Source organism: Epargyreus clarus, unplaced genomic scaffold (genome assembly GCF_041222505.1).
Source record: "Epargyreus clarus isolate Ecla_fem2 unplaced genomic scaffold, WU_Ecla_fem_2.2 ptg000032l, whole genome shotgun sequence".
NCBI lineage: Eukaryota > Metazoa > Arthropoda > Insecta > Lepidoptera > Hesperiidae > Epargyreus > Epargyreus clarus.
This window is the reverse complement of record NW_027332237.1, coordinates 7865550-7893482: the sequence shown is the minus strand read 5'-3', so window position 1 is coordinate 7893482 and position 27933 is coordinate 7865550. Positions and strand designations below refer to the sequence as shown.

General features: G+C 35.4%; 2 protein-coding genes across 2 annotated transcripts; one reads left to right on the top strand and one right to left on the bottom strand.

Annotated features, from left to right (window-relative positions):
* Positions 1 to 68: 68 nt before the first annotated feature.
* Positions 69 to 4268, bottom strand: LOC140754994 (UDP-glycosyltransferase UGT5-like). Its single transcript, XM_073090155.1, has 4 exons — positions 3365 to 4268; positions 2574 to 2796; positions 2055 to 2274; positions 69 to 366 (listed from the first exon to the last, which is right to left on the bottom strand). The coding sequence occupies exons 1-4, from the start codon at positions 4187 to 4189 to the stop codon at positions 93 to 95; spliced, it is 1542 nt and encodes a 513-aa protein (XP_072946256.1). The 5' UTR covers positions 4190 to 4268; the 3' UTR covers positions 69 to 92.
* An 18267-nt stretch (positions 4269 to 22535) lies between these two features.
* LOC140754972 (UDP-glucuronosyltransferase 2B10-like) lies at positions 22536 to 27827 on the top strand. The gene is made up of 4 exons (XM_073090133.1): positions 22536 to 23429; positions 23843 to 24065; positions 26426 to 26645; positions 27542 to 27827. The coding sequence occupies exons 1-4, from the start codon at positions 22593 to 22595 to the stop codon at positions 27825 to 27827; spliced, it is 1566 nt and encodes a 521-aa protein (XP_072946234.1). The 5' UTR covers positions 22536 to 22592.
* Positions 27828 to 27933: the final 106 nt, after the last annotated feature.

Sequence of the window (27933 nt, the reverse complement as noted above, 5' to 3'; positions counted from 1 at the left end):
CTAAAGAATACATACATCCCCTCGAAAAACAATTATCTCAGCAGTCGGGTAAAAATAATACATGAAATTTTAGACCATTATTGCTTTATTCATTAATTCTTCTTCAACTTGTCTTTGGACACTGATCTTATAACTAACCTCACAGTCATTACAATTGCTGTTAATAATAGTGCTAAAACTCCAAACACTACAGACAGAAGTTTAACTTCGTAGTACTCTGTCCAGGACATGTCCGCTGCGGGTGCACGCAGATGCTTCGCTCCGCCGTGCCGCAGCACGTGCTCCGTCCACCAGACGGCGCGCTCCACTGGTGGTTGGGGCTGATCACGCATCAGCTTACGAAGTCTTACTATGTTGGCACGGTAGCTGAAATAAATAAAATATTAAAAAGCTACTAACTAGACAACTATTATTAAAAAAACCTGGCTATATGTTGCTACAATTTAGATGAATCAAACGGCACCTCATTTGTCATAATCCGTCAAGGCGTTTGTTCTGTAGGGCGGGTCAAAGAATGAGACATACAGACATACATACATGCACACAAACATACGCTCGAAAAACATTAACCCTACACTGTCTGGTAAAAACAATATTTTTCGTGATTTCATAGATAACATTTTAATTTCATACAAATATCATGTCCACAGACCTATATCTTAATATAGGTATGTGATCATGTCGGTCCAAAAAATATAAGTACGCCATCGTATGGGCTCCGCCATATTTAATTTAGAATGACGTCACTAACCCAATCATGCATTGTGATCCGAACGTGCCGAAACCAAAGTTACCAACTAAGTTAAAAACCATACTGTGCTATATAAACTATGCTATATTATATTCAGTAACGTTATTTCTTATTAGGGCCATATCCTTCAAACTATAATACATCAGAGCGTCATTTACGCTTTATAGCAGAAATAAGTATAGTGGAGATGTCATTAAATTAAAATCAGGGTCAGAACATTATTACTGGGACACCACAGAAATAACAATAGAGAACTTTATACAATTGGTCGTCAATTGTTCATAATTGTTGTTGATTACTGTTTACTACAAACTCATCATTGTTAAATTATGCACGTTCAGATATTATATATTACTATGACAAATATAAACCGCATGTTCTAGTAAATAAAGGTTACTATGATTTTCCTAAAATACATAGTCACGAGCTGGTAACAGCCAAATTACAGTAATCAAAATGTTGATGACAACGATACTATTATGATGCTATTTTAAGAATCGTTTTCGATCATGTTCCAAGAACTTCGTTTCCGTTTATGATATGTTTTTTAACGTATAATTTAAAAGTGTAGAATATTTGTGTGCTGCGTAAGACGATCCCAAGAAGACCATGTTTTCAGTATATAAGGCGTTTGTAAATAAACTGGTTTAATAATGATTTTTGTGGTAGAATTTGTTTCCTATTTTATGGAAAATTGCTTATTAAACATATATGATACAAACGCATGAATACAATTTAAGAACCAACAACAATTTTCAAATTTTCTATAAAATCGTACCTTTTGGATTACAATTTAATAAATGGGCTTAGAATATGTAATTTTTGTAGTATGTATTACACTCGATGATAAGCAATCGCTCCGACCCATTGACAAAGCTAATCAAGCCTAAATTAATTACTGATCGGCTACAGATACGTCGCTATGTCTGTTTATTGAAGTTTAAGCACTTCTTGTAAGTGTTTGTCTCAAAATACTCTATTCAGTGGCGTTTAATACTTATATTATAATTCATAGTTGCACACCTAACCAATTATATCATCACTTCGAACGTTGTCAACCCATTATTGTTGTAATGGGACACGGGTCTCCTCCCAGAGTAATAGAAGTACAGGCCAAACTGTTGAGAAGGATTTTTTAAGAACTCTCAGGTTTCATCACGATATTTTCTTCATCCTTGCCTGGGATTCAAACCTCGGACTCTTCCCACACAATTTAAACTCCGAGTTTCTAACCTTAGACTATCGCTGACTTAGAATGTACAATATTGTACAAATAGTAAAATTATGGAAATCTTTTACTAACCTTCCATCATTCAGAACAGTATTGATGGCATTCTTGAAATCAGCTTCCGTTACAGTAGCAATATCTAGTTTTACTCCTATCTTGTGATACACATACAATTCAGTGTTGAACCATTGATCACCTAATATTGGTATACCGACGAAAGGAACTCCAGCAGTTATAGCCTCATCAGTAGACTGCAGACCTCCTTGCGTTATGAAGAGTTTTATGCTTGGATGTTCTGTAATAGAAAAAACGACATTAATATGTTACATTCTGTTTTTTACATTCAAACCAAAATATTGGTAACTTATCAAGGTCATCCGTAGATATTTGCTACACCAGACGAGTCACCAATTCATCACCGATTATAAAGTATAACTCTTTTCAAAGCTTATTTGATGAGCCCCAAGTTATTACCCCTTTTTGGAGAACTATAAACATACATATACTAATGGCTAACGACTTCTAAATCAGATCCAAAATCCTTTGCTATTCTTATCTTATCTATATAAAAAATATAAAGGTAAAATATCTTACGCAGTAAATCGGATTGGGGAAACCATTTCGATATTCTCACGTTGTCAGATCTTCCTTCCAATTCATCTTGGTCCCACTTCCACAACACTTTGTACGGCAACGTAGAAAATACCTTCAGGAACATGTTTACCTTTTCAATGGGCAAATTCGAGGGTTTCACGTTGGTACCAAGACTCATGTAAATAACCCCATCTGTTGCAGAATCGAGGAAGGATTTTAGTTCCTGAAACAAAATCAAACACGAATATGTTTTAAACATTGATGTTCATAATAATATGATAAAATATGGTAAACACTTGACTTTACGTAACGCTAGATTTTTATTAGCTACCTCAAGTGACAAGACCTATTTAATTGATGTGGGCAGAAGTCAAAAATGGACAATCATTCCAAGTTTATCACAATTCTACCATCGTCCTTGAAGGCTATCGCTCATTATTAATAATAAATATATCGAATTTTCGTTCCCTAAAGATCAAGATCAATATTGAATTGACAAAATTTGAAACAATTTATATGTGTAATTTCTAATTAACTATATCTTCTATATTCACGTTAGCATAATAACAAAGAAATAAAATCATTATTTTGTCTGTTTTTTTAAAAAGGCAAATGAATACTTCAATAAAAATAAAAATATAATAAAATTCAATATAATTGACGTTCAAAAAGTGATTCTAGTAATCCTACTTTGAAATAAATACTTCGACCTTAACTTTGACTTTGAAAATAAAAAAAAAACATGAATGCACGTGGACGGATATAATAAGAAAGAACGAAATAAAACATACCTTAGGTAAGTCCTTCCGAGGGTTTTGGTGTAAGCCACCCAAATAAATAACGTTAGGAGGAACTGGGCGGTTAAAGTCCCATATAGGATAGATATTTAGAAACATCATATCTACATTCCTACGCAATTCATGCACTGAAGGCATATCTGAACCAAATATCCTTTTTAATTCAACATGTACAATTTCTTCTTGATCAAGTAATATATTTTCGACTTCGCGATAAGTACGATATTCAGAAAGTTGTTGCCAAACTGAAAGGTTTAGAAAATTCTGGCGAATCGGCAAGGGGTATTTGAAAAGGTGTGTTGGTGCTCCAACAGATTCATACATCCCTGGTAATGCACCGAAGGAGCTGAACTGAATTGTGGGAACCTTTATAACATGAGAAAGTGACAACGCAATCGCTGTGCAAGCTTCGACGAATAGCAAGTCAAATTTGTGTTTATCTCGAAGTATTTTCTGCACTTCTGGTGTTTTCACTTGTTTTTCGAAGATATCGGTAAGCAGTTCCATTGCAATTTTTATCTGATTGGCTAGAGACGAGTCCTTGGCGCTCGATATTTCGACGAATTTGTTCCAGGGTTTGTATGAAATATCGTGCACGTCGATTTCTGTGTAATTGCTCGGAGCTTTGCCTTTAGGGAAAATGGGGTCTGGGGTGACGACGGTAACATCATGGCCTCGTTTAGCCAGTTCTAACATAACAGGACGGAACACTACTTGATGACTAATCGAAGGAACGGGATAAACTGCAAGAATCCGAGCCGATTCACTTCCAATTGCACTTAAGAAAACACAAGTTATTATTGATAAGATCCGCGACATGATGGAAACGTAGACCGTTGAAGATCAATGTCAAATGCTAACTAATGCATCGACGTTTGAATTTATGTGCGATGGTAAGTAGCAGTAGGTTTTTTATATAATTAGCCTATGACTTATAATACTTCATTATCAAAGATGATAAGGGTGGAAGCTGACTACTCATGACTGGATAGATTCCACTTGTAGTAATGCAATGTCATTGATCTGCTACTATCTTAGAGTTAACTTGTCGATTAAGTGGTTAAGTAGTATTTGAATCTCTTATGACAATTGAAATTATGTTTAATCATCATTAACGCAACAATTTTCTGCATAAGTATGTGTATGTAGGAATTATGGATATACTAGTGGTGCCCGCGGCTTCGCCCGCATTTTAAAGATATAATATGACATACATAAAACAGAAAATTCGTACCTTCATTGGAATGACAGTGGTGCCATCTGTCGGTCTTACCAACTCCCAAACCTTCGTGGGCTCTTGGACAACAACTTTGCAAAAGATCATTTGATCAAATGCATAGTTTTCGATTTTATAAAATGTATATAGACAAATATTCATTTTTATATAAATAGATAGATGATCGATCCGTAGTTTCCGTGGGATTCCCGGGATAAAAACTATCCTATGTCCTTTCTCGGGTCTCAGACTATCTTTGTACAAAATTCCATTCAAATCGGTTCAGTGGTTTAGCCGTGAAGAAGAGACAGACAGACAGAGTTACGTCCACATTTATAATATTAGTAAGGATTAGTAAGGAAGTAAGGATTTGCTGACGGATACATAATTTGTTTGATCCTGGATACCTTTTTTTTTCGCTATCCTCGAAAAAGATCGAAGATAGAATCGAATTCTTAGGGCCTCGATTTTTTTGTGAATCGATTTATTGCACTTCGATTCGAATCGATTCAAAAACCGATCTTTTCGGATAGAATCGCCACCCCTAATATAGTCCCAATAAATCTGTATAACCAAATATGTATAATGTTGCAACCGTCTCCGATTGCAAGAATTGATATTTTTAAACTCATGGTTATTTGAAGTATGCCAAAAGACCCACAAACGTAGGTAGGATCCATTACTGGAGACCGATTAAAAAAATCGACCTTTTTTCGTCAAAAAGATCGATTCTCTGATTAATAGATCTAAGATCGCTGTCTGGGATAAAAACTATCCTATGTCCATTCTAGGGTCTCAGACTATCTTTGTACAAAATTTCATTAAAATCGATTCAGTGGTTTAGGCTTGAAGAAGAGACATACAGACAGACAGAGTTAATTTCGCATTTATAATATTAGTAAGGATATCGATTAAAATAATCGACTTTTTGGTCCAAAAGATCGATTATCCGATTAATCGATCTTAGATCGCCAGCCCTAGTTCCCGTGGGATTTCCGGGATAAAAACTATCCTATGTCCGTTCTCGGATCTCAGACTATCTTTGTACAAAATTTCATTAAAATCGGTTCAGTGGTTTAGGCGTGAAGAAAAGACAACCAGACAGACAGACAGACAGACAGAGTTACTTTCGGATTTATAATATTAAGTAAGGATTTTTTATCCGACTGCGGAAGGTAATGTTTTTCTAGTGTACCTACATATGTGTGTAATATATTTTATTTTTTGACCTACAGTCCAAACGGCTTGACCGATTTTAACATTTCAGGTGTCGTTCCATTCGTCCTAATAGATATAGACATACTTCTAATTACTTTTGAAAATTGTTTTTTTTTTTGTTTTTATGATAATTACTAGTTTGTAACATATATACACAGCAGCAATAAGAATAGTTGTTCGAAAATTGTTCTCACAATCTATCTCTGTTTAATTTTAGCTCACTAAAGATCAACTTGATCTTAGATCAATATTGAATTAACAACATTTGATATTTGGTATTCAAAACATGGAAACTATTCAAAAAAATATAAAATAACTAGGTGTGCCCGCGGCGTCGCCCGCATTTTAAAGAAATAATATGACTTACTTAAAACAGAAAATTAGTAACTCTTTTAACACTCAAAACCTCTCGAAAAAAACTCAGTGATAACAAAATTCGGTCGCAGCGCCAACTGTTGGGAAAAACTATCATTAAAATAGATTATTATTTAATATTTGAAACTGCGATGGTAGCGAACTCTGTCGAATCCAATGTGAAACATAAACATTAACATATATATATATATATATTAAGATTATTTGTCTGTCTGTTCACAAAGGCAATTACTTCAGTAAAATATAAATAAAGTACAATGTAATTGACGTTCAAAAAGTGATTCTTTGAAATAATTATTTTGTGTTGGTCCGAGGTTTGAATCCCCGGCGTCCTTATAGATATTTTTCGAAACTTTTTTTGTTTTATAAATAACTAATTTAAAGATTTTAAGGGAAACATCGTGAGGAAATCTATACATCTGAGAATTATTTAAAAAGTTCCCAAATGTATGAAGTCTTTCAATTCACGCTTGGCCAGCGTGGTGGACTTTGACCCCTGTTACTTTGAGAGAAGAATCGTGCCCGAAGTAAAATAGTTCAGTAGTAAAATCATAATGATTTGCCAACAATTATACATGTCATGGAAAATAATAAGATGTGTGACCTTGTAGCCTACATTGTATCAACGAACATTCAAACAATAATTACATGCAATACTGTTCGTACCATTAATTTTGAAGAGTTTCTAGAGATTTTTTTTCAATTCTATCTATTTAATGAAGGTGATGGAACCCATTGTGGTTCGACTCCAAAAATTGCACAAGAGTATGTAATAGTTTTAAACAAAACAATATAGAAGTAAAGAAACGTAATTATATTTTATAATATAAGAGTAGCAGACGAGCATGCAGTCCACCTGATGGTAAGTGGCTACTGCCGCCCATGGACGTCTGTAATCAACCCCGGACAGGATTAGACATTCCTACCTGAAGTCGGCCACAGATACGCCGCTACTCCTGAGGACTAAACTGGAACGCCTCGAAAAGCCTGTCTCCCTTACCACACCCTTCACTTCACCATAGCTTTACCGCGGCAGTCTCCGAGTGCCACACGTATTTTTTTCATGACGAGGTAATCTTCAAAAGGTACGCGTAAGGTACGGTTAGGTACGGGTAGGTAAGGTACGGTTGTGTGGGACTTTTACCGCACTAAAAACCTCCCGTGACCGTCCTCAGCGTTTGATGGAGTATCCCGGGATCTCCGACGGAACACACCCGGCATTCTTCTAACGCGATGCCCCTATTCAGGCTCCGGGGGGGGGGGAGGGGGGGGAAATGAATTTACGCTCTTCTCACATCCCCTGGTGATTAGAACGATATAATATGAATCGCACAAACTGCTGTCCTTGCCTCCCGCCACCTCGGAAGCCCCTTTTAGTTACCTCTTACGATAGGCAAGGCATACCATAACCCTATTCTACTACAGGGAAAATCTAGGGCATATCTACCCAAAGAATGAGACATACATACGCACGAAAAATATCACCCTCCGTGGTCGACTAAAAAAAGACAGCGTTGCCTAAAAAAAGACTAAAATATAACGACTAAAATTGCGTTGCGTTAAAAATCTTATTTTAATGTAACGTTATGTTATGTAAATTATGTATATACGGCCATTTCATATTAATATATGATATTACGCAGCATATAATTTATATTCAATGCAGATCTATTTTTGCATATTCTTACTACATACATAACTACTGTCGTTAATGAAACTATTTGTTTCTCATTGAGATGTGAGTGACGGCTTATTAATAAATAAAATAATGATAATTCTTTATTTCAAACCATTTTTACAGTTCATAGCTTTGGTTAGTACTTATACATATTTTCTTAAATCTATGTTGGAAATATGAAAACAAAAACAAAGGGGTTAGTGTTAAAGACAATTTAGCCTATGTTGGTAAAAACAATTTTAACGAAAAAAAAACATCTAAAACACACCTACTTGTAGGCCCGTGTGTGTACACCACTCCAGCAAAGACAAGGATATCCTTGTCCATAAATAATGGAGTAGAATATACTTTGTCGTCAGCCTATTATGTCCTACTGTGGGGCACAGCTCTCTTAGAGTACGAGGTCCAGCGCGATGGACTATGGCCTGCCGGCCAAAGTCCATCAAGCAGCACAGGCGCCGATTGTTAGAATTCACACAATCTTGATTTTTTTAAACACTTAGGCGTGTACTTCTCACGGTATTTATTTTGCCGTTAAAGCAATAAATACCTGATTACTAATATGTACATGACCCAGAAAAATAAGATGCTTGGGATTCGAACTTCGAAGCCTCATATTGAGTCAAATTTAAAATCACAACTTACAGCTAGACACTTTTTAAGAGATCCCCCGTATGAGATGGTATTATTTATCCATACACGGCAAATACATTTGCTACAGAAGTATGACAGAATAATGCCTGCGTAAGAATTAAAAGATACGTAGGCAAAAAACATACGAATAGCGTAATTCCAAATAGCTTTAGAATAAATACTTTACGATTTGGATTTATAGTATTTTTTTTTACCCGACTGCAGAGAATAATCATTTTCGGGTGTGTTCCTAAATATGAGATGTTGTTGGTTTCATCTAAATTGTTGTGAGTGACAGAGGTACATAATGACATACGACTATAAAGGATTTTTGTTTCTATAATAATTCTCTAGTTATCAATATGCGTACTAGCTACTATTTGTCTATGCAGTGCAATGAAGTCCCATTTAAAAACTGCATCACTCACATTAATATTTCATGTCTCGATATTAATTATCTATACAAATGAATACATACATGTAACCTTGTCACATGTGTATTCATGACACTACTTGGTGAATCATGAAGTAAAGTAGTGGACCGAGTAGACTTTGTATTGCCATACATTTATTTACATCTCATGCTTACAACAGCAGCAGCGATAGGTTTAGAGAGCTTCTTTTTTACAAGGGGGCAACCTTCAAAAGGTACCTGACGCCGTAGGGAGCGTCGCCGGGTTATGTGGGATTTTTACCGCACTAAAACCCTCCCGGTGGCAGTCCTCAGCGCTTGGAGAACTTCGGGTTCCCCAACGGGACACAACCGAAGTACTCCAAGTGCGATGCCCCTATCGGGCTCTTCCCTCGCCATCTGGTATTTACGACGGTATGCGACCACACATACCGCCGTCCTTCTCTGGGTTGCCTGCTTCACGGTACAAGCTCCCACTCTAGCCACCCGGAACTTCGGAAGACCCCTTTTAGTCGCCTCTTACGATAGGCAAGGAATGCCGTAGCTCTAGTTTCGTCCCAGGACTACAGGGACACTACCAACGCTAAACCTATTTCTAGGGTAAAGCAGTTCTCACATTTTGTTGGAAGGGTGTGACTTACCTATGTTCTCAGAAGTGGCAACGCTATTCCCTTTAGGATTTGATTATCCACGCCAAATTAAAATTGCCATTGCAAACCTCGAGTCTCCTTATTGTATGAGATGCTTAGACCACAGTAAGAAGTATTGTAAATAATATAAAGTTTGATAAATACCCACAGTTTCTAGGACACTGTACCTTGGACATCATAATTGTTTTAATTTACGTGCAAAAAGTGGTTCTCTTCATAAATATTAATAATTGCTTAATTACATGTGTCGGGTCTAGTTATCGCAATATATTATTATAATAACATTACTAGAAAATAACAGAGTTAAAAGAATATTTTTAGCATATCATTTATTTCTATTCCATAAGACAGATAAAAAGACAAACATTATAAACAATACTCCAACTTTCGTTTCTTGTCGCGCGTGCTGCGCACGCATGCGTCCTGCACGCGTGATATTTGCATCCTATCGTTTCATACGCGCGCACACTAGGTCGCAAAGAGACCCTGAAGGTTGTAGAACCCTTTATGGTTCGATTCCGGCGGCACCACCACCACACCTATTTCTGCTTCATAACAGCAGTGGTAAACGCTGCTTGTTCAGGTTTGAAAGGTGTGGTAAGGGAGACATACTTTTCCGAGGCGTTCCAGCTTAGTCCTCAGGAGTAGCGACGCATTTGTTGTCGACCTTAGGTAGGAATATCTAATTCTATCTGGCGTTGATTATAGATGTCCATGGGCGGCAGTAGCCACTTACCATCAGGTGGACTGCATGCTCGTCTGCTACTAATATATTATAACAAAAACTGCAGCGTGTTATCTCATATGTGCGGGTGGTCTACGCGTGTGGGATACCCGTGACAAGAAAGAGAGCTAAGCAAGACATAGACCTTTCGAGCCAATATCATAATTATATTATGCTCTTATTCACCTATTATCTACTTCCGTCAACACTTCATTGATAACTTTATTCACATACGTTCACATCAGTAGATAGACAACTTATAGTTAAGTTAATTTAAACAGTCCGTCTGTGTTTTCAAATTAATATTTTAATGATGTTTTTTACTCTTGACTTCTAAATTGTGACAGCTACAAATTATTGTTGTTCCCTACACCCTTACCATGAGTTTTCAAAACATTCCATAATTTTATGTTACGTTTACTCAATCCATTATTCTGTTCCGTTTGCTTAGTAGACTGAGTAAAAGTAACAATAAGTAAGTGCTCAAGTCTTTTTGTCTGCCTCACATGTTCGCAAAAAAGGGAGACAAAACATATAACGCCATTTTGTCAAATTAGACATTTAATGTTACGTTACTGACACTATAGTTCTGATACCATTCGCTAGGGGCGCTGATTGGATATTGTATGGGCAAATACGTAAACAAATACCAAAACAGTCACATTTGTCAAAACGTAAAATCTCATGGTAAGGGTACTCAGGTCTCCTTTTACCATGACGTTTTATGAAATAGACCTACCTTAGAATAGATAGAATCACACGTCTATAAGATTTTTTTAAAACTTGTTAAAGCCTGCGACAATTAATTTATGATACACATATGAAAAGCATTTTAATCCTATAGCTCATATAAATTTATTTCTTGTCATTTAATTGTAGGTCTTTTCTTTTTTTTCCATCCATATTTCTATTTATTTCTTTTATATTGATTTTAAATTCATGAGAGAGAAACATATTTAATTTTATAGTACACGTAAACCCGCAAGCTAATGCAGCAAAATATTATCAGTTACAATACAGCATTATGTTGACATATGTGTAATTATGAGCGAGTATCAACTGATAAGGGTTATCAAAGAATATTTGAACTGATCTGTGGATCTTTCAATTTATTGATATTCAAGTGTATGGTTACTAATATAGTCTACTAACTGACCCGGCAAACGTTGTGTAACATATAAATAAAAAATGTTAAAAGTGAACCCTTATCACTTAGGGGTATTAAAAATAGATAGTAGCCAATTCTCAGACCCACTGAATATACATATAAAATTTGGTGAAAATCGGTAAAGGCGTTTACGGTAACTAACACTGTGACGAAATTTTATATATAAGATTTACTAGTAACAGTACATAAATCTATACATTCCGAAGTTTGAAGTCAAATACATATTCTAAGTCATTTGTATGAGAAAATAATGCTCTTGAATAATGATTAACCTTTTACCTGGCCGTTTGAGCAACTGGTAGTTTGGCGATTAAATAGTGGTTAATGCGACTCTTAAAAGTTGCTTGGATATTTAAGTCGACAATCGTCTTTTGACAGATTTCTCGACATACTATTGTTTTTAATTACAGTAAAACAGTGAGATTTAAAAAAATATATCTCATCTTAAAGGTATGTGAAGTCTACCAATTCGCACTTGGCCAGCGCGGTGGACTATGGCCTAATCCTTCTCATTTTGAGAGGAGACCCGTGCCCAGCAGTGGGACAGTAATGTTTTGATGAAAACATCGGTTACATATTCGCTAATAGGTACGCGTCTTGAAATACCTTTGACGGTAGAACCCTCCATGGTTCGTCTCCGGCATCATCGCCCTACCTATGTCTGCGTAATAACGGCAATGTTAAGCGCTGCTGTGTTCTGATTTGGTGTGGTAAAGGAGACATACTTTTCCAGCTTAGTCCTCAGGGGTAGCGGCGCATCATCCCCTGCCGACCTCAAGTAGGAATGTAATCTTATCTAATCTTATCTGAGGTCGATTACAGATGTCCATGGACAGTCTCAGTCTCAGATGGACTGAATACTTGTCTGCTATTCCTATACTTATTATGAGAAAACATATTTTTCTTTCCCAACAAAAAAAATCACCTTCATCTTGTTTAAGCTCTCTACTTAATTTTGCTCAAGTCTTCAAGTCTTTGTTCAGTTGACGTCAAGATTTATATAAACAAACACCTGGTTTAAATAATGGCTTGCTCCTACAGCATATTAATAGTATCTTTTGTTTAAAGTTTCAACTCACGACGCTCTAGAACTTATTCGATTTGATACCCTATTCCCTAAGAGGGAAAGAACTTAAGGAGTTCTCTTTGAATATGTTTTCTACACTTTCTACACTCACTGCCCCACACTAGGATTCCCCGTATCGTAGGCTATGGACACACAGAGACAAATACACAAAAACCTAGGCCCAGAAACAGAAACCTAAATTCATCATTTAAATATTTGTCTGGCCGGGGATAGAACCCGCGAGCCTCAGTGCGTCAGACCGGTATTGTGACCGCTCAGCCACGCAGGTCGTGGCGGGTGTTGTGTATTATATGCGCTAATATATTTATTTTTTCCCAATGAAAAAATATATGAATATTAGAATTAATGAATATTAGATTGTTGGGTGTATTTAAAAAAGTATTTTTACCCGACTGCGAAGGTATATTTTATGTAGGTCTCATTCCTTGGCACGCCCTGCAGTTCAAATGGCTCTCAGTTTCCTTGGATTCTTTGGTTCTCATGTAAAATTTTAGAAAGTCTACAGTTATTCAGAATCGAAAATAATTTTTAAATGATTAATTTCATACAAATTAATAAATAGAATTACAATAGATATACCAATGATCTAGACTCAGTTAAAGACCATGATTTCATTCGCCGGAACTTATTCTAAATCCTCTAAAAATGTTTGAATGCAACAAATGGTTTATTCACACGTCAAAGCTTTAACTTTGAAGCGGTTTTTATATCCGCGGGAACATTGCCGATTGTTGTTTTGCGTGAGTTCAATTGATCCAGACGTGTTTTATTTGCTACGATCAGCGAAATTGATATGACAATTTTATTGGGGTTACGATACATCGATGTATCGAATCCGAATTTTGTAATTTTATTTTATCTTGAAATGTTACAAGTTATGACACGACGTGTCTAGACAAAAGGAAAACGAGACTTGGAATTTGAACTAGCCTTTGGAATTGTAGCCTTTGGAAATGTAAGTAATTATTATTATGTTATTTTAATAACTGGAAATGTGAATCATCCACCAATCAGTCTTAGAAGTAGCTACTTAGAAGTACATGCTTTACGCAATCCGATTCTACACCCTTTTAATCTAGCAGTTCATCTATATAATCTTCAACAACAAATTATTCTCTGTCCTGGAAGTGGATCTTTCAGAATGAGAAGAGCTTGAATTCAACTACACGTTGGCCAAGTGCGGATTGGTAAACTTCACGCTAACTTTGCTTAAGCGGATTCTTTGTACCTAAGCTGACTCTCTTTGCTTCAGGCCGCTTGTCCACCGATACCGATAACTAGATTATTTCGGGCCGATTTTAATATGACGTGACGGGGATAGTTTGTCCACCACGCCCGATATCGCCGGTTTAGTTTGTTCCAGCTGTCACGCGTGTGACGACAGTGTATGTACAAGTTCAAACGTGTTTTATACTGCCGGCAATTTGTCCCGTTAAAATCTCGGTGCCGACTTAGCGGTTACGCCATTCTACATACGACAAGCGGCTATAGTAAATGTATGTACCGCTACTTCGGCGCCGTCATAAATTAATTATCGGTATCGGCTACCGTCACCATCTCGTCCTCGGTATCGGTTCGGTAACGACGGCGGTAGACAAACGGCCTGGGCGTGGTAATCACTAAAGGACATTTATTGCCCAATAGTATCAACAAAGACATATAAGTTGGTACATGAGTAAATATAGAAATTACAAAATAGAATTTGAAATATTCTTACATCGACATGATGGATTACGTCACAACTCGCTAAAGTCCAGAAGGATTTTATTCAAATTGTCGCTGGAATATCATTCCATCAATCACGCACAGATGAAATTGTGATAGACGAAGTGTGTACGGAAATCTAGTCCGTAAAAACCTAGCTTTTGAGGGCAGAATTGCATGGAGTTTTCGGATAGGAAAAGATATTTTTGTGGATCTGCATAATAGTGTAAGTTTTCAACAAAATCAGAGTTGGACGCTCTTCACACGGACTTTGAGTGACATTGCCTTAACTATGTCGAATTTAAATTCAAAAGTTTATTTAATAGTCGACGGTTGAAGGCGGTACAACCCTCTTCAACTCCAGCGGCACCACCGCCACATATTTCTGCCTAATAACAGCAGTGTTAAGCGTTAACCATGTCGGTGAAGGTAGACTTATATTGGGATCTTAGACCATTCAATATGTTTCTTTTATTTGATTTTTTTCAAACGGTTTCTAGTTTATTACATTCGACTCTATGTAAATAAGTGAGGTAGGACATCCTTTATATGTTTGTAACTTTGATTGTAATAGTTACAAGTTCTATCTGGACCCTTCTCAAGGCGTTGGAGTCCCTTACGTGTGGCTGACAACAACTGACCTTCGTTAGGACCCTACGTAAGTGGACATCATTAGTTTCAGTACCTTAGATTCTACTTATATTGAACAGGGGTTTTGGGCTGAGGATTTCGAAATTAAATGAAATGAATTCTGTACCTATAAAGATAAACTCACAGGGGTACTAACGGATTATCACATTTATTGTCTCTTTCTGTCGTTATTTTAATCTACACTAATATTATAGAGAGGAAAACTTTGTTTGCGTGTTTAACTTTGCTTGTAATGAATAGGCTCAAAAACCAATGGAACGATTTTAAAAAATCTTACACCATTGAAAATCTACATTATCTACGAGTTGTTACCCGTTAGGCTATATTTTATCCTTATCCTTATCCTTATTAGTAAGGACTAATATTACGAGTATAAATCCGAAAGTAACTCTGTCTGTCTGTCTGTCTGGTTGTCTCTTCTTCACGCCTAAACCACTGAACCGATTTTAATGAAATTTTGTTCAAAGATAGTCTGAGACCCGAGAAAGGACATAAGATAGTTTTAATCCTGGAAATCCCACGGGAACTAGGGATCGGAGAATCGATCTTTCGGACCAAAAAAATCAATATTTCAATATTTTAATCGATATTAGTAAGGATTGAATCGTAAACTATGCATTTTATCAAGTTATGATCTTTAGCAAAGTTGTTGTCTATGAACCCACGTAGGTTTCAGAGTTGGTACGACCAATTTTCGCCAGATGGCGCCACTGTCATTCCAATGAAGGTACGAATTTTCAGTTTTATGTATGTAAGTATGTCATATTATTTTCTTTTAAACGCGGGCGAAGCCGCGGGCAAAAACTAGTATGAAATATATTTGATAATAGATTTTGATGCGGTACAAAGTTTGCCGGGTCAGCTAGTGTCAAAATAAAAGCTCATCCATATTAAAGTGTAAAGGTACTTAACACAAAAAAGTCTGTCTCTCTATTCGTATGTCTGTATGTTTGTACTTTACTTTTAGTTTTGAAAAATAAATAGAATTTCGTTTAATAATATGAAAAGCCATTAAATCCTTCCGAGTATTTACATTTTTAAATGCGGTTAAAACCGCGAGACAGTTCTTTGAAATATAAATTGAAATTATTACCACATTCTGATGTTATAATGTCATTTTTAGAGTTTATGACCGGGAAAGTAATTTCAATTAATTCACACGCATTTATTCGCCACAGGATGAATCGTATTAACTGCTCTCACCAAAGCGGTTAGGTGATAGCGTAATACAAAAGTGGTATAAGTGTGATTAACAATTTTGTGTTATTTTGTTATGTGTGGTTTGAATTTCGTGATATACATTAAAATTCGACATGTCTACTTACACATCATCAACCATCAACAATCCATTTTTGTCCCAGTGCCGGGCACGGGTCTCGTCTCATAATGAGAAGGATTAGGCCATAGTCCACCGTGCTGGCCAAGTGCGTATTGGTAGACTTAACATACCTTTGAGATTTTTTTTTATAAATCTCTCAGGTATGCAGGTTACCTCACGATGTTTTCCTTCACCCTTTTAGCAAGTTATAAATAATTTCTAGTACGCACATAACTTTGAAAAATCAGAGGTGCCTGCCTGGGATTTGAAACCTCGGACCCCTCGATCGAGAGGCCGAATTTCTTAACCACTAGGCTATCACTGCTTGCATCTACTTACACATATTATCTAAATTAAATATTGCTATTACCCAGAATATGTTCACCCTTTCAGAGATTGTCAAATTTCGATCTCTGTCAGGTGAAAATTATATATACTAGCTGATCCGGCAAACCTTGTGTTGCTATATAAATAAAAAAAAAGTTAAGGGTGAACAACCCTTATCACTTAGGGGTATGAAAAATAGATAGTAGCCGATTCTCAGACCTACTGAATATGCATATAAAATTTGGTGAAAATCGGTAAAGTCGTTCCGGAGGAGTACGGTAACTAACACTGTGACACGAGAATTTTATATATAAGATTAATTACTTTTCCGAAAATTTAATACTTTTTTACTAATTACTTTTCCGTGTACAAAAAGTTATAAATAATTAAATTGGTTATTAAAAAAATTTAAAGAGTTCTTAATACAACATCTATCAATGATCAAAAGTTATAGATTCAAGCCCGGAACCGTCTACGCGTTAGACTAGTATGATGACCGCACCACGACGTCGCTATTTAAATTTATTGAAAAATACATTTATATCTCAACTTTACTCATTTCTGTTGATTTAAATACGTGAAATAGCATTTAAGTCATTTCACCTTCGCTCTGTAAACACGCAAAGTTCATTACGTGGGAACCATTAAAAAGGATAATTATTCTGATCATAATTAAACCGCAAATTTCACCCCAGGGCTATTCAAAATTAGAATCAACATGTTTTACAATGCCGCTCTACCGTAATGTATTTGTTTATATCAATTTTAAATCAGTGTTTTTGAAAGAGTGGCTCCTGACTCCTTTTACCACGCTTTTATTAGCTTGGATTGTATCTATGTATGTAAGGGAATCTTTGAACTCCATTTTTACCCACTTTGAACGGTCCGATTAATTTAAAATTTTGAACAAATATCAAGAACTGATGACAATACTCGATTTGAATAATTTTATGCCATTCTCCTCATCAAGATCGTCAGGAATCAGGATTAACAATTTTCCTTGTGCCATTTTGGCGTGGCTTTCAGTTTTTAAACTATAATTGTATTATTTTTTCGTGGGGAAACCCTTCATGGGTTCCTCTCAGGTGCAAGGGGGAGAGGATATGCCGGATTCTTACCGGCTTAAACCCCACGGTGTTCCTCTGAACGTCCTATGTAGGAGCCACGGGTACGCTAATGGCACTCGTTCGCGGTTCCGACGGCGTTTGCCTGCGTCTAGGCCCGTCTCGGATTGGAACAGAGCTGGAGCTGCTCCATACGTTGTGGTGCGTAGGGGAACGCCGCGTCACCTGGAGGCTTCACGATTAGGGGGGCTTCACAAACAATTGTGAAGCCTCCCTAATCGTGAAGCTTTTATAAGGAAGGAAGGATATTCATAACTGTTAAAAAAATATATGATAGAGAACCGACTGACAAACAGACGGACAACGGAGATTTGTTGAAAGAGTTCCATTGTTATCCTTTGGGCACGGAACCCTAAAAATAATGAACGTTACTTCAAACAACACATTTAAAACACGATAACATTTCGCATTTTGAAATTCAATATAACAGTGGTTTGTAACTATTAACACTTACCCTTGCAAGGGTTGACCGCATCCAGTTGTCATAATAAATCATGTGTATTTGAAATATGAGGCGTCAACATAAACATATTGGAATCGCCATCCCAGCAGAATATTGGTTTTAAGTGATTTGTGGAGCTTGCAAAGGGTTTATTAAAGTAGGTCGTAGTCAACTTATTACTATCCCATTTCTGGGCACGGTTCTCTCAGAATGAGAGGATCCTAGGCCATAGTCCTCTGCTCTAGCCTAGTGCGTATTGGTAGCAATGACACACGCATAAGAACTTTTGTCTCCAAAAATTTTCAGGCGCGCAGATTTCCTCACGATGTTTTCCTTCACCGTTTAGCAAGGGATAATTAATTTCTAGATAGGACTATCTAATCCTATCTAGGGTTGATTACAGTTGTCCAAGGGCGGTAGTGGCCACTTACTATCAGGTGGACTGCATGCTCGTCTGCTACTCCTATATTATAAAAAGTGATCGACAGAACCTCTTATAACTGTTGTTATAAGGCAGAAATGCGGCGGTGCTTCTCGCATTGTGAATAATTGTACCACTTAAACAGTAAAATGATACTACAGACCTATTCATATAAAGATATTATAATTCGCAGAAAATAACCGCCCAAATATAAGTGGCACCTACTTTTCTAATAGACAGAATGTTCAAACTTTAATGTTAATTTCGTTGGACTATTTCAGTAACAATTTTATTAGGGTTGTTCTACTAGAACTAAAATAACAACGAATACGAATGGTACATCGTAAAACATACAGAAACAGTTTTGGGAATATTCCCAAGCGTGAATTGAAGTTTGTTTCAACGATATTCATATTTCGCTTTTGGGAATTCAATTAGTAGGTACCCGTATTGAATTAATTAGTAATGCTTTACACATTTATTGCTTTATATTGAGACACATATGAAAAGATACATTAAATACTCATTTCAAGAAAAAAAATCATACATACTCGTATATCAAATTTATACATACCTATATTTAAAGGGAATAGAACCCTCTGTAGTGGTACCAGAAGGGTTGCATGCTCGTTTGCTACTCCTATATTATAAACGAGCTTTTGCCCGCGGCTTCGCTCGCGTTACGAAGTAATATTTTCATCCTCTATTTTATCCCCTTGGGGGTAGAATTCATCAAAATTCTTTCTTAGCAAATACCTACGTCATAACATCTACCTGCCTGCCAAATTTCAGCCCCATCCGTCCAGTGGTTTGGGATGTGCGGTGATAGATCACTATGTCAGTCAGTCACCTTTGAGTTATATATATGAAGATAAGCGGTTTTAAAAACGTGTTCATAAAACATAAATTCCCTGAATCATCGTATTTTAATAACCATTAACATTTTAATAGCTACTTTAAGGCAACAAAAAATCGTCTAGCATTCCTTACTTACAGCAGCTACAGACGACTCAAATTTGTTTAATTAATAAACTTTATTAAATTATTGACAAAAATTTTTTAAAGTTATATTAATAACAATGTATGCAAATTACGAAGTATTTTTGGTAATTTAAAAATAAGTTTAAGGTTTGATTCTTACATTTTGAAACATACAACGCCTGTAAGATACAAATAGTTTTTGTGAACATCTGTGATACCTATAATTGGCAAAGTGCGTCAAATGCGCACATGGAGGGTTCAACCACCACTAAATTTTTATGAAGATTTATGTTTAGTATTTCTTATTGAAGCAGGCATAGAAGTGAATGCATTGTGAAAATTGTAAATGTCTACCTATTACGGTTCAATAAATAAAGCTGAAAATAGCGGTTTCTTGTATGGGGACCGCCTTTTTTATACATTTTTTTTATTTTTACTATTTGTTATGTCAGCCACCTTTATATGTACTCTGTAAAAAATCAGGTGTCTATCTATTTTGGTTCAAGAAATAGAGTCTTATGACAAACGGATACACGAATACACAGACAGACAGCAGAGGTGTAATAATAGGGTTCCGTTTTAATTCTTTGGTTATAAAAACTTATCTTATTGAATTAAAAGCTATATTTAATACGTTGGCATGTTAGTTCCCACCATTTTTAAACGTTTTATTGGTTTTAATAATTGTATTTTTTAATAATGTTTTCTCCCTCGTTATTTACAATTTTGCGTACGTTTAACATAATATTTAATCTATTAATAAAATTGTCGACTTGGTATATTGTAAGCATTATTCCTGAAATACTATTTTATATATTAAAAGATTCTATAATAACTCTATTATTTATTTTCTCTGACAATCCATTCTATGAAGTCTTATAAAAACAATATAATATCCTTCTTTCTTTTATATAGTTTCCCGCTACATTACAACTCACCAGCAAATAAATAGACTCTTATTAACATAAATTAATTAAAACAGTATTGTAATAAAAATATACCCTTACAATATTATGTATTGAACTACACTTGGTGTACGGCAACATAATATTCCACTTAGACGATCATTATCAAAATTAACGTAAAATTAACTCGAACTATAATCATATATATAAAATTCTCGAGTCACAATGTTAGTTACCGTACTCCTCCGAATCGGCTTTACCGATTTTCACCAAATTTTATGTACATATTCAGTAGGTCTGAGAATCGGCTACTATCTATGTTTCATACCCCTAAGTAATAAGAGGTATTCACCCTTAAGGTTTTTTTATTTATATGGCAACACAACGTTTGACGGGTCAGCTAGTAAGAGATAAATTTCGATAAAATCACGTACTCTATCAAATAGGCCTCAATTAAATTCTCAATTAGGCCACTAACATTTGATGATGCGTGAAACGTAAACTTTAAATAAACCAGACAAGTGCGAGTTAAACTCGCGTAGAGAGGGTTCCGTATACATTTAACAGTGTAAATGAAAAACATATTCTCCCGACATGACATGTATGGGAAAATAGTTTCTTCGTCTTTGGACCACGGACAGGCATATGCATACCAAATATCAACTCATTTGGTCTCTAAGTTTCGGAGCAAATTGGCTGTGACTGACGGATGGTTAGACACGAAAAATGGTACCCTTATAAGATTTATAAGGGTAACCGTTTTTTATCTTTTTACGGAACCCTAAAAATGGCGAAACTTAGTTGCCAACGTAAAATAAAATTTAGAAAAAAACATATCAGCCAGGAGAAGTGTAGCAAAGAAAATCGATAACGAGTTGAGAAGTAGTAGAAGGCAAGGCGAAAAACAATTTCTTACAAAAATAGATGTGAAGAGCTGACTATCAATATCCAGTAGTAGGAAAGTCACCAGAGAAAAATATATGGGAAATAAATTTCCTTAAATAATAACTTTAATTAATTACACAAAAACTAAATCTTATTAAAGTATTACATGTTACAACAGCATAAAAAAATATACTTAGTTGTTTAGAAATATGGCAAATGTTTGAATTTAAATTTTAAATTGATTAACATATTGTTACACGTCTTGTTTTTGTTATCACTGGTGATTTATGATAATAGTGTGATTAAATATATGATTTTTTATATATAACTTCGTAATTCATTAAGTCTTTAAAATATTATATTTCATAAATCATAGTTAAATATTTTGTTTATGATTGAATTATTTTTTACTTTGTAGTGACATAGAAGTCGGTTGTAATTTTTTGTTATTTTTTTCACTCTTTTTTGTCACGACATACTAACGTTTAAATTAATATAATATATAATTAAAATTACTTAATGAAAAACACTTACAAAGGCACTAGTCACCTACAATATATGAAAGTTCCCCTCGATTTCTCTGGTCTGCCATTACCAGACCCTGATTTCATTATAATGGGACCTTGGAAATGTCTTCTTTCAAACAAAACAAAAAATCATCAAAATCGGTAGATAAATGATCATGATGTTCATGAATGATAATCGCCGAACAAACAAAAATAATATATACTGTCGAATTGAAAAACCTCTTATTTTGAAGTCGGTTAATAAATTCCTAGTATCGGTTCCGTAGTCCATATAAAAAATACTAGTAATTATTGACATAGTTTTATTTAGAGAGTCACTATAATTAAATAAAAATGAATTCCAAATTGGATACAATTCTGGAATCTTACGCAACATATTATATTCCTTACTTCTAATGTCACATGATAAATACGTAACGTAGCGGCTAACGTCTTGTCCAAGCATCTCAGCATTATTTAAAGCAGAACATAGCAACATTAAATTATGAAAGCGAATGACTAAAGAACAGCATTAAATAATGCATAAGGAAGAAGTGTGGCCTTGTACCTTTGAAGTCAAAGAATAATGTGTCTGGCACACGTCATTTTTACACGGAACCCCAAAAAACAGTGACCTTTAAATAATCCCGGAAAAAAACAACATTCGTTCATATTTAAGTCAAGTTAGCTCTTAATTGCTTTAAAAATTTGCTCTTGATTGCGACAGTATTATACGACTGTTTGTTGAGTTCTGTCGTTTGTTGTAAACAGTATCTATATAATGTGTTAGAACAGAAATGAGGATGTTATATAAATTTAGTTCCATTGTTTGTGCGTTTATATTAAGTGAAGTGTCAATATTGGAAGCAGCTAGAATTTTAGCGTTTTTTCCAACTCCGTCAATAAGTCACCAAATCGCCTTTCGACCTTTAACAGCAGAACTTGTAAGAAGAGGGCATGATGTTACAGTTATTACTCCAGATCCTATGTATCCTGAGGGAGGAGCGCCCAGTAATTTAACAGAAATTGATATTCATGATATATCCTACGAAAAGTTTGAAGATATAAAATTAAAAATGAGTAGCCAGACCAGCTATATATCCCAAATTATTCTGTTGTCTGAAATGTTTACACATATTTTCGAAGTGCAACTATCACATCAAAAAGTACAAGAAGTGTTATATAAGAACAAGAAGCATTATGATTTGGTGTTAATAGAAGCTTGTGTTAGACCTGCATTGATTTTATCCCATATTTTTAAATCTCCACTTATAATGGTTAGTTCTTTTGGGGCAACGCCGAATAATTACAAAGCCATGGGAGTTTCAACCCACCCTTTTCTTTACCCCACTCTGATTCGTAAAGAAATATACAATCTTAGCCTTTGGGAGAAGGTCAAAGCATTAAATATTGAACTGCTCTTAAAATTCTTAATGGTGCAAACTCAAACATTTGATGATGAAGTACTGAGAAGAAATTTCGGTCCTGGAGTACCAACGGTTGCAGAACTCTATAATAATGTTGATTTGTTACTTCTCAACGCTCATCCTATATGGGTTGAAAACATTCCAGTTCCTCCTAACGTCGTGTTCATTGGTGGTATTCAAACGAATAAAACTACATCATTGCCAGACGTAAGTCCTTCATATTCTAGCTTTTTCTAAATAAAGATGGTAAAATACGTTATGATTTGAATCAAATGGCGCGGCTATCATACTTATTTCTCATAACAATAGTGTCAAGTTCATCTTACTCTAGTTTAAAAGATAGTAACATAGTAATAACATAGTCCCTAAATAGTAACGCATCTGTAATGGATCTAAGATATTGTCTCAATCCTATTTGTAGTTGATAACAGATATTCATGGAAGACCACTTACCACAACATGAAATAAATGGTTATTTAATTCGTATGAAAAAACAAAACGCTGGTGGAACTACAAATATTATATGAAGCTAATAGAATATTGACCTCAAAACCGTGTATTGACTATGTGAATTGTTTCCTTGTTTGAAATTGTTTCCTTATAAATTCGTTAACTTACAGGGCCTTGAGTCATATTTGAACTCATCTAAGAACGGAGTAATATACCTAAGCTTCGGAACAAACGTTAAAATGTACACGATGAGTGCTGAGAAGAGGCAAAAATTTATTAATGTTTTATCAAAATTGCCATATGATGTCTTATGGAAATGGGATCTGGATGAATTTCCCGGAATAACAGATAATATTAGAATATCTAAATGGTTGCCACAATCGGATTTGCTGAGTAAGTCTAAAAGATGACGAAGTCTTTGGATTAGTGATAAATTTTATACATATAAAATAATTTTATACATAATGCAGTGAGAGCCTAGTGGTTAAGAATAAGGCTCCTTACCGAGGGGTCCAAGGTTCAAATCCCAGGCACGCACCTCTGATTTTTCAAAGATATATGCGTATTACAAATTAATTATCACTTGCTAAAACGGTGAAGGAAAACATCGTGAGTCATAATACTAATGTGTTGACGATGGCGACTTACTTATTTTATCAGTCAAAACCATGTCACTTGCATGTATTGCATGATAATTGTTTCATACTTGCCAAGCAAGTATTATGCGTATCATGACACGATTTGCAAGCCAATTAGTATAAAGTAGTCTACCTGGATAAATCTGTGGAGGCTTGGAGGTGGTAGAACCCTTTCTGATTCGATTTCGGCGGCACCACCGCCACACCTGTTTATACCTCATAACAGCTGCGTTCTGGTTTGAAGGGTGTGGTAAGGGAGACATACTTATCGTTCCAGCTTAGTCCTCAGGGGTCGCGGCATATCTGTGGCTGACCTCAGGTAGGAATATCTAATCCTATCTGGGTTGATTACGAATGTCACTTACCATCAGGTGGACTGCATGCTCATCTACTACTCCTATATTATAAAAAAATACTAAACAGAATATAAGAAAGATAAATAGAGATGAGATGAACCAGGAATTCGAACGGGGACATCTATTTCTAGCGGGAAGTATTGTTTCGATGGAATGTCTATGCGAAGTGATGGTAGATACGTAGATATATTGACGTTTAAAAGACTTCTGTAAAAATGTACTATGAACAAAATATTTTTGACTTTGACATGCCGCCTGACTTATGTAAGAGGCGACTATCTGAGTTCTGTTGCTTCTTTGTCTGATACAATGCCATCAACAACGAATATCAAATATCAGATGTCAAATATCAATAAAGGAATACTGTTAAATTAAACAATCGTTTCAAAGTAAATAAACATATATGTATATTTAAACATGTACTTCATGCTCTGGTAATTTTTTTAAATATTATGTAAATATTCATTAAAATTTAATTCTAAGTAAATACATAATAACACCAAGTTATTCAAATCATAACATTTACAATACTAAGTACGTATAATAAGTATATTAGTGCACAAAACAGTATTAGTAAGTAATTAAAAATGTTAACTGAAGAAGTAGAATTAATATGCTTATTATTCATGACAAGTAATCTTAATGGAAACGTAACCTTGACTTTCAATTACATCGTTGCCTTATATAAATACTAGCTGACCCAGCAAACGTTGTGTTGCTATATAAATAAAAAAAAATAAGGGTGAAGAACCCTTATCACTTAGGGGTATGAAAAATAGATAGTGTTGGCTTTCGGCCGCCATTGGCCTATAGGTACAAAATAAATATATTTCATTTCATTTCATATTTCACTGGGTATGCATATAAAATTTGGTGAAAATCGATAAAGCCGTTTCGGAGGAGTTCGGTAACTAACACTGTGACTCGAGAATTTTATATATAAGATGATAATTATGCATGTATTACGGCTTTCAGTTGTGTTTCGGAGATACGGATTATAAACAAATCAATAATAGCATACTGTTATGAGACTTGACCTCTAAATCAGAAAGTCCAAAGTTCGAAAATCATGCACGCTCCTCTCATTTGTAGGGTTCCGTACCAAGACGGAACCTTATTACTAAGCCAGAAACTGCTGTTTTTCGTTTTCTCTACTGAGTCATAATATGTACATTTCAAATTTTCACAACGCATTTACTTTTGTTGCTACTGTGATAACAAACGCATACTAAAAAAAAAAAAAATATTGTCAGTACGCACGTAGGGTTCTACGTGTACGAATTCGACTCGCACGCAGCCAGTTATTTTAATTTATATGTGTGTTAGAAATTAAATATCACGCGCTTAAACAGTGAAGATAAATATTTTTCGTAACAGTAAATGCCTGATAGTCCTTTACATAAACGTTAGCAAGGGCGAGTGACGGCTACCAATCTCGTCCAACCTACCAATCTAGCTAGTGGACTACTGCTTAAGCCCCTCTGAGAATAAATGTTTGTTTAATAGTGAAATTTACAAATCCTAACTTGGTCAATATGGTAGACTATGAACTAAATCCTTTTAATTTAAAGAAGAGACAATAATAATTCTCAACAAGTGTTTAACTAATTAAATCAGTGATAATTATTAAACAATTCAATAGGTATTAAATCAATAATAATTGGACTAAAGACGACGATAATAAAACGCATAATAGTAATTTTATTAATCTTTTACATAAAAGAGACAATTAAAATCATATAGCATTCTATTATTTCAGGGCATCCAAAAGTCAAATTGTTTATAACGCAAGGCGGAGTGCAATCAATTGATGAATCTGTATTTGCTGGAGTGCCAATAATTGGTTTTCCATTGGTAGCTGATCAACCGTATAATATTGAGAAGGTTGTCCGTTTCAAGGTTGGATTGAAATTGAACATTGAAACTTTTACTGAAGAAGATCTACGAGACGCTATCACTACTGTTATAGAGGATAAAAGGTAAGACGGAATGCACGAAGAATAATGAAAGGCAAATATACATGAAAGTCTTTATAATGAGTTCAATTGTGGAATAGGCAGATATTTAAATGATGAATTTAGATAGCTGTTCTAGATCTGGGTTTTCATGTAATCTTCTTTGTGAGTGTCCACCCGTGGCACCCAAGACAGAGAAAAACTTCTGGGGTTATGCATGTAGTGAATTTGTATCGCTATCGGTAAGCCACATACAATAGCAACCATTTTGGATTCCATTATTTAAATAAAGTGTAAGTTACTAAGTGAGGCAGAAACATTAATATGCAATCATTCAAGATGGTGCTGATGTAGTTTCAATGCATCTGTTATCTACGGACCTAGAGAAGTGGCATATCGTTGTTTAAAGACGTCAATGAGGCATTCGCACATAGTATTCAGACAATTACGAAACATCTATTATCGCTAAAATAGGACTCTTGTTCTATTTGAAGGTGGTAGAACCCTTTGTGGTTCGACTCCGGCGTTACCACCGCCACACCTATTTCTACCTAATAAAAGCAGTGTTAGGTGCTGCTGTGTTCCGGTGTGAAGGGTGTGGTAAGGGAGACAGATTTTCCCGAGGCGTTCCAGCTTAGTCCTCAGAGGTAGCGACGCATCTGTGGCCGACCTCAGGTATAGGTACAAAATATCTAATCCTCTCTGGGGTTGATTACAGATGTCCATGGACGGCAGTAGCTACGTACCATCAGATGGACTGCATGCTCGTCTGCTACTCCTATATTATAAAAAAAATTAGGGTCCTTCACCTATCATTAATATTAGAGGAAGTATTTGTTGGTTTTTATTACTTAACACATGTTTCCAAGATCAAGAAGAGGTGGTTTGTTTAATTGTTCCTTTAATTTTTTTCTTCATAGTTATCGTGAAAATTTGGTGAAGCTTCGCACGTTAATGTATGACCAACCCCAACGTCCTCTTGAGCGCGCCATCTGGTGGATAGAGCATGTACTACGGCACGGTGGAGGAAAACACCTTCGAACACCAGCCGCTAATATGTCCTGGGTAGAGTATTACGAACTAAAGTTAGTCTCGATTTTGTTGCTTAGTTTAAGTGTTGCGTTATTTGTAATCACAATTATTATAAGATGGTTGTATATAAAGATATTGTTGTTATGTAATTCCGTTAAGATTAAAGTTTCGTAAAAAGTAATAAAATATTATTTATTGTTATTGTTTTTATACTTTTTCGCATACTTATTAAGTATTTGCACCCCACACTAAGATCAACTGTGATTCACATCACTGTGTG

Bases quoted from the DNA above. Each gene is read 5' to 3' on its own strand.
- LOC140754994 (XM_073090155.1), bottom strand. From the start codon at position 4,189: ATGTCGCGGATCTTATCAATAATAACTTGTGTTTTCTTAAGTGCAATT. The intron at 2,275-2,573 runs GTAAGATATTTT...TTTCTATTACAG, and splicing joins TCCCCAATCCGATTTACTGC to AACATCCAAGCATAAAACTC. The intron at 367-2,054 runs GTTAGTAAAAGA...TATTTATTTCAG, and splicing joins ACTGTTCTGAATGATGGAAG to CTACCGTGCCAACATAGTAA.
- LOC140754972 (XM_073090133.1), top strand. From the start codon at position 22,593: ATGAGGATGTTATATAAATTTAGTTCCATTGTTTGTGCGTTTATATTA. The intron at 23,430-23,842 runs GTAAGTCCTTCA...GTTAACTTACAG, and splicing joins AAACTACATCATTGCCAGAC to GGCCTTGAGTCATATTTGAA. The intron at 26,646-27,541 runs GTAAGACGGAAT...TTTTCTTCATAG, and splicing joins ACTGTTATAGAGGATAAAAG to TTATCGTGAAAATTTGGTGA.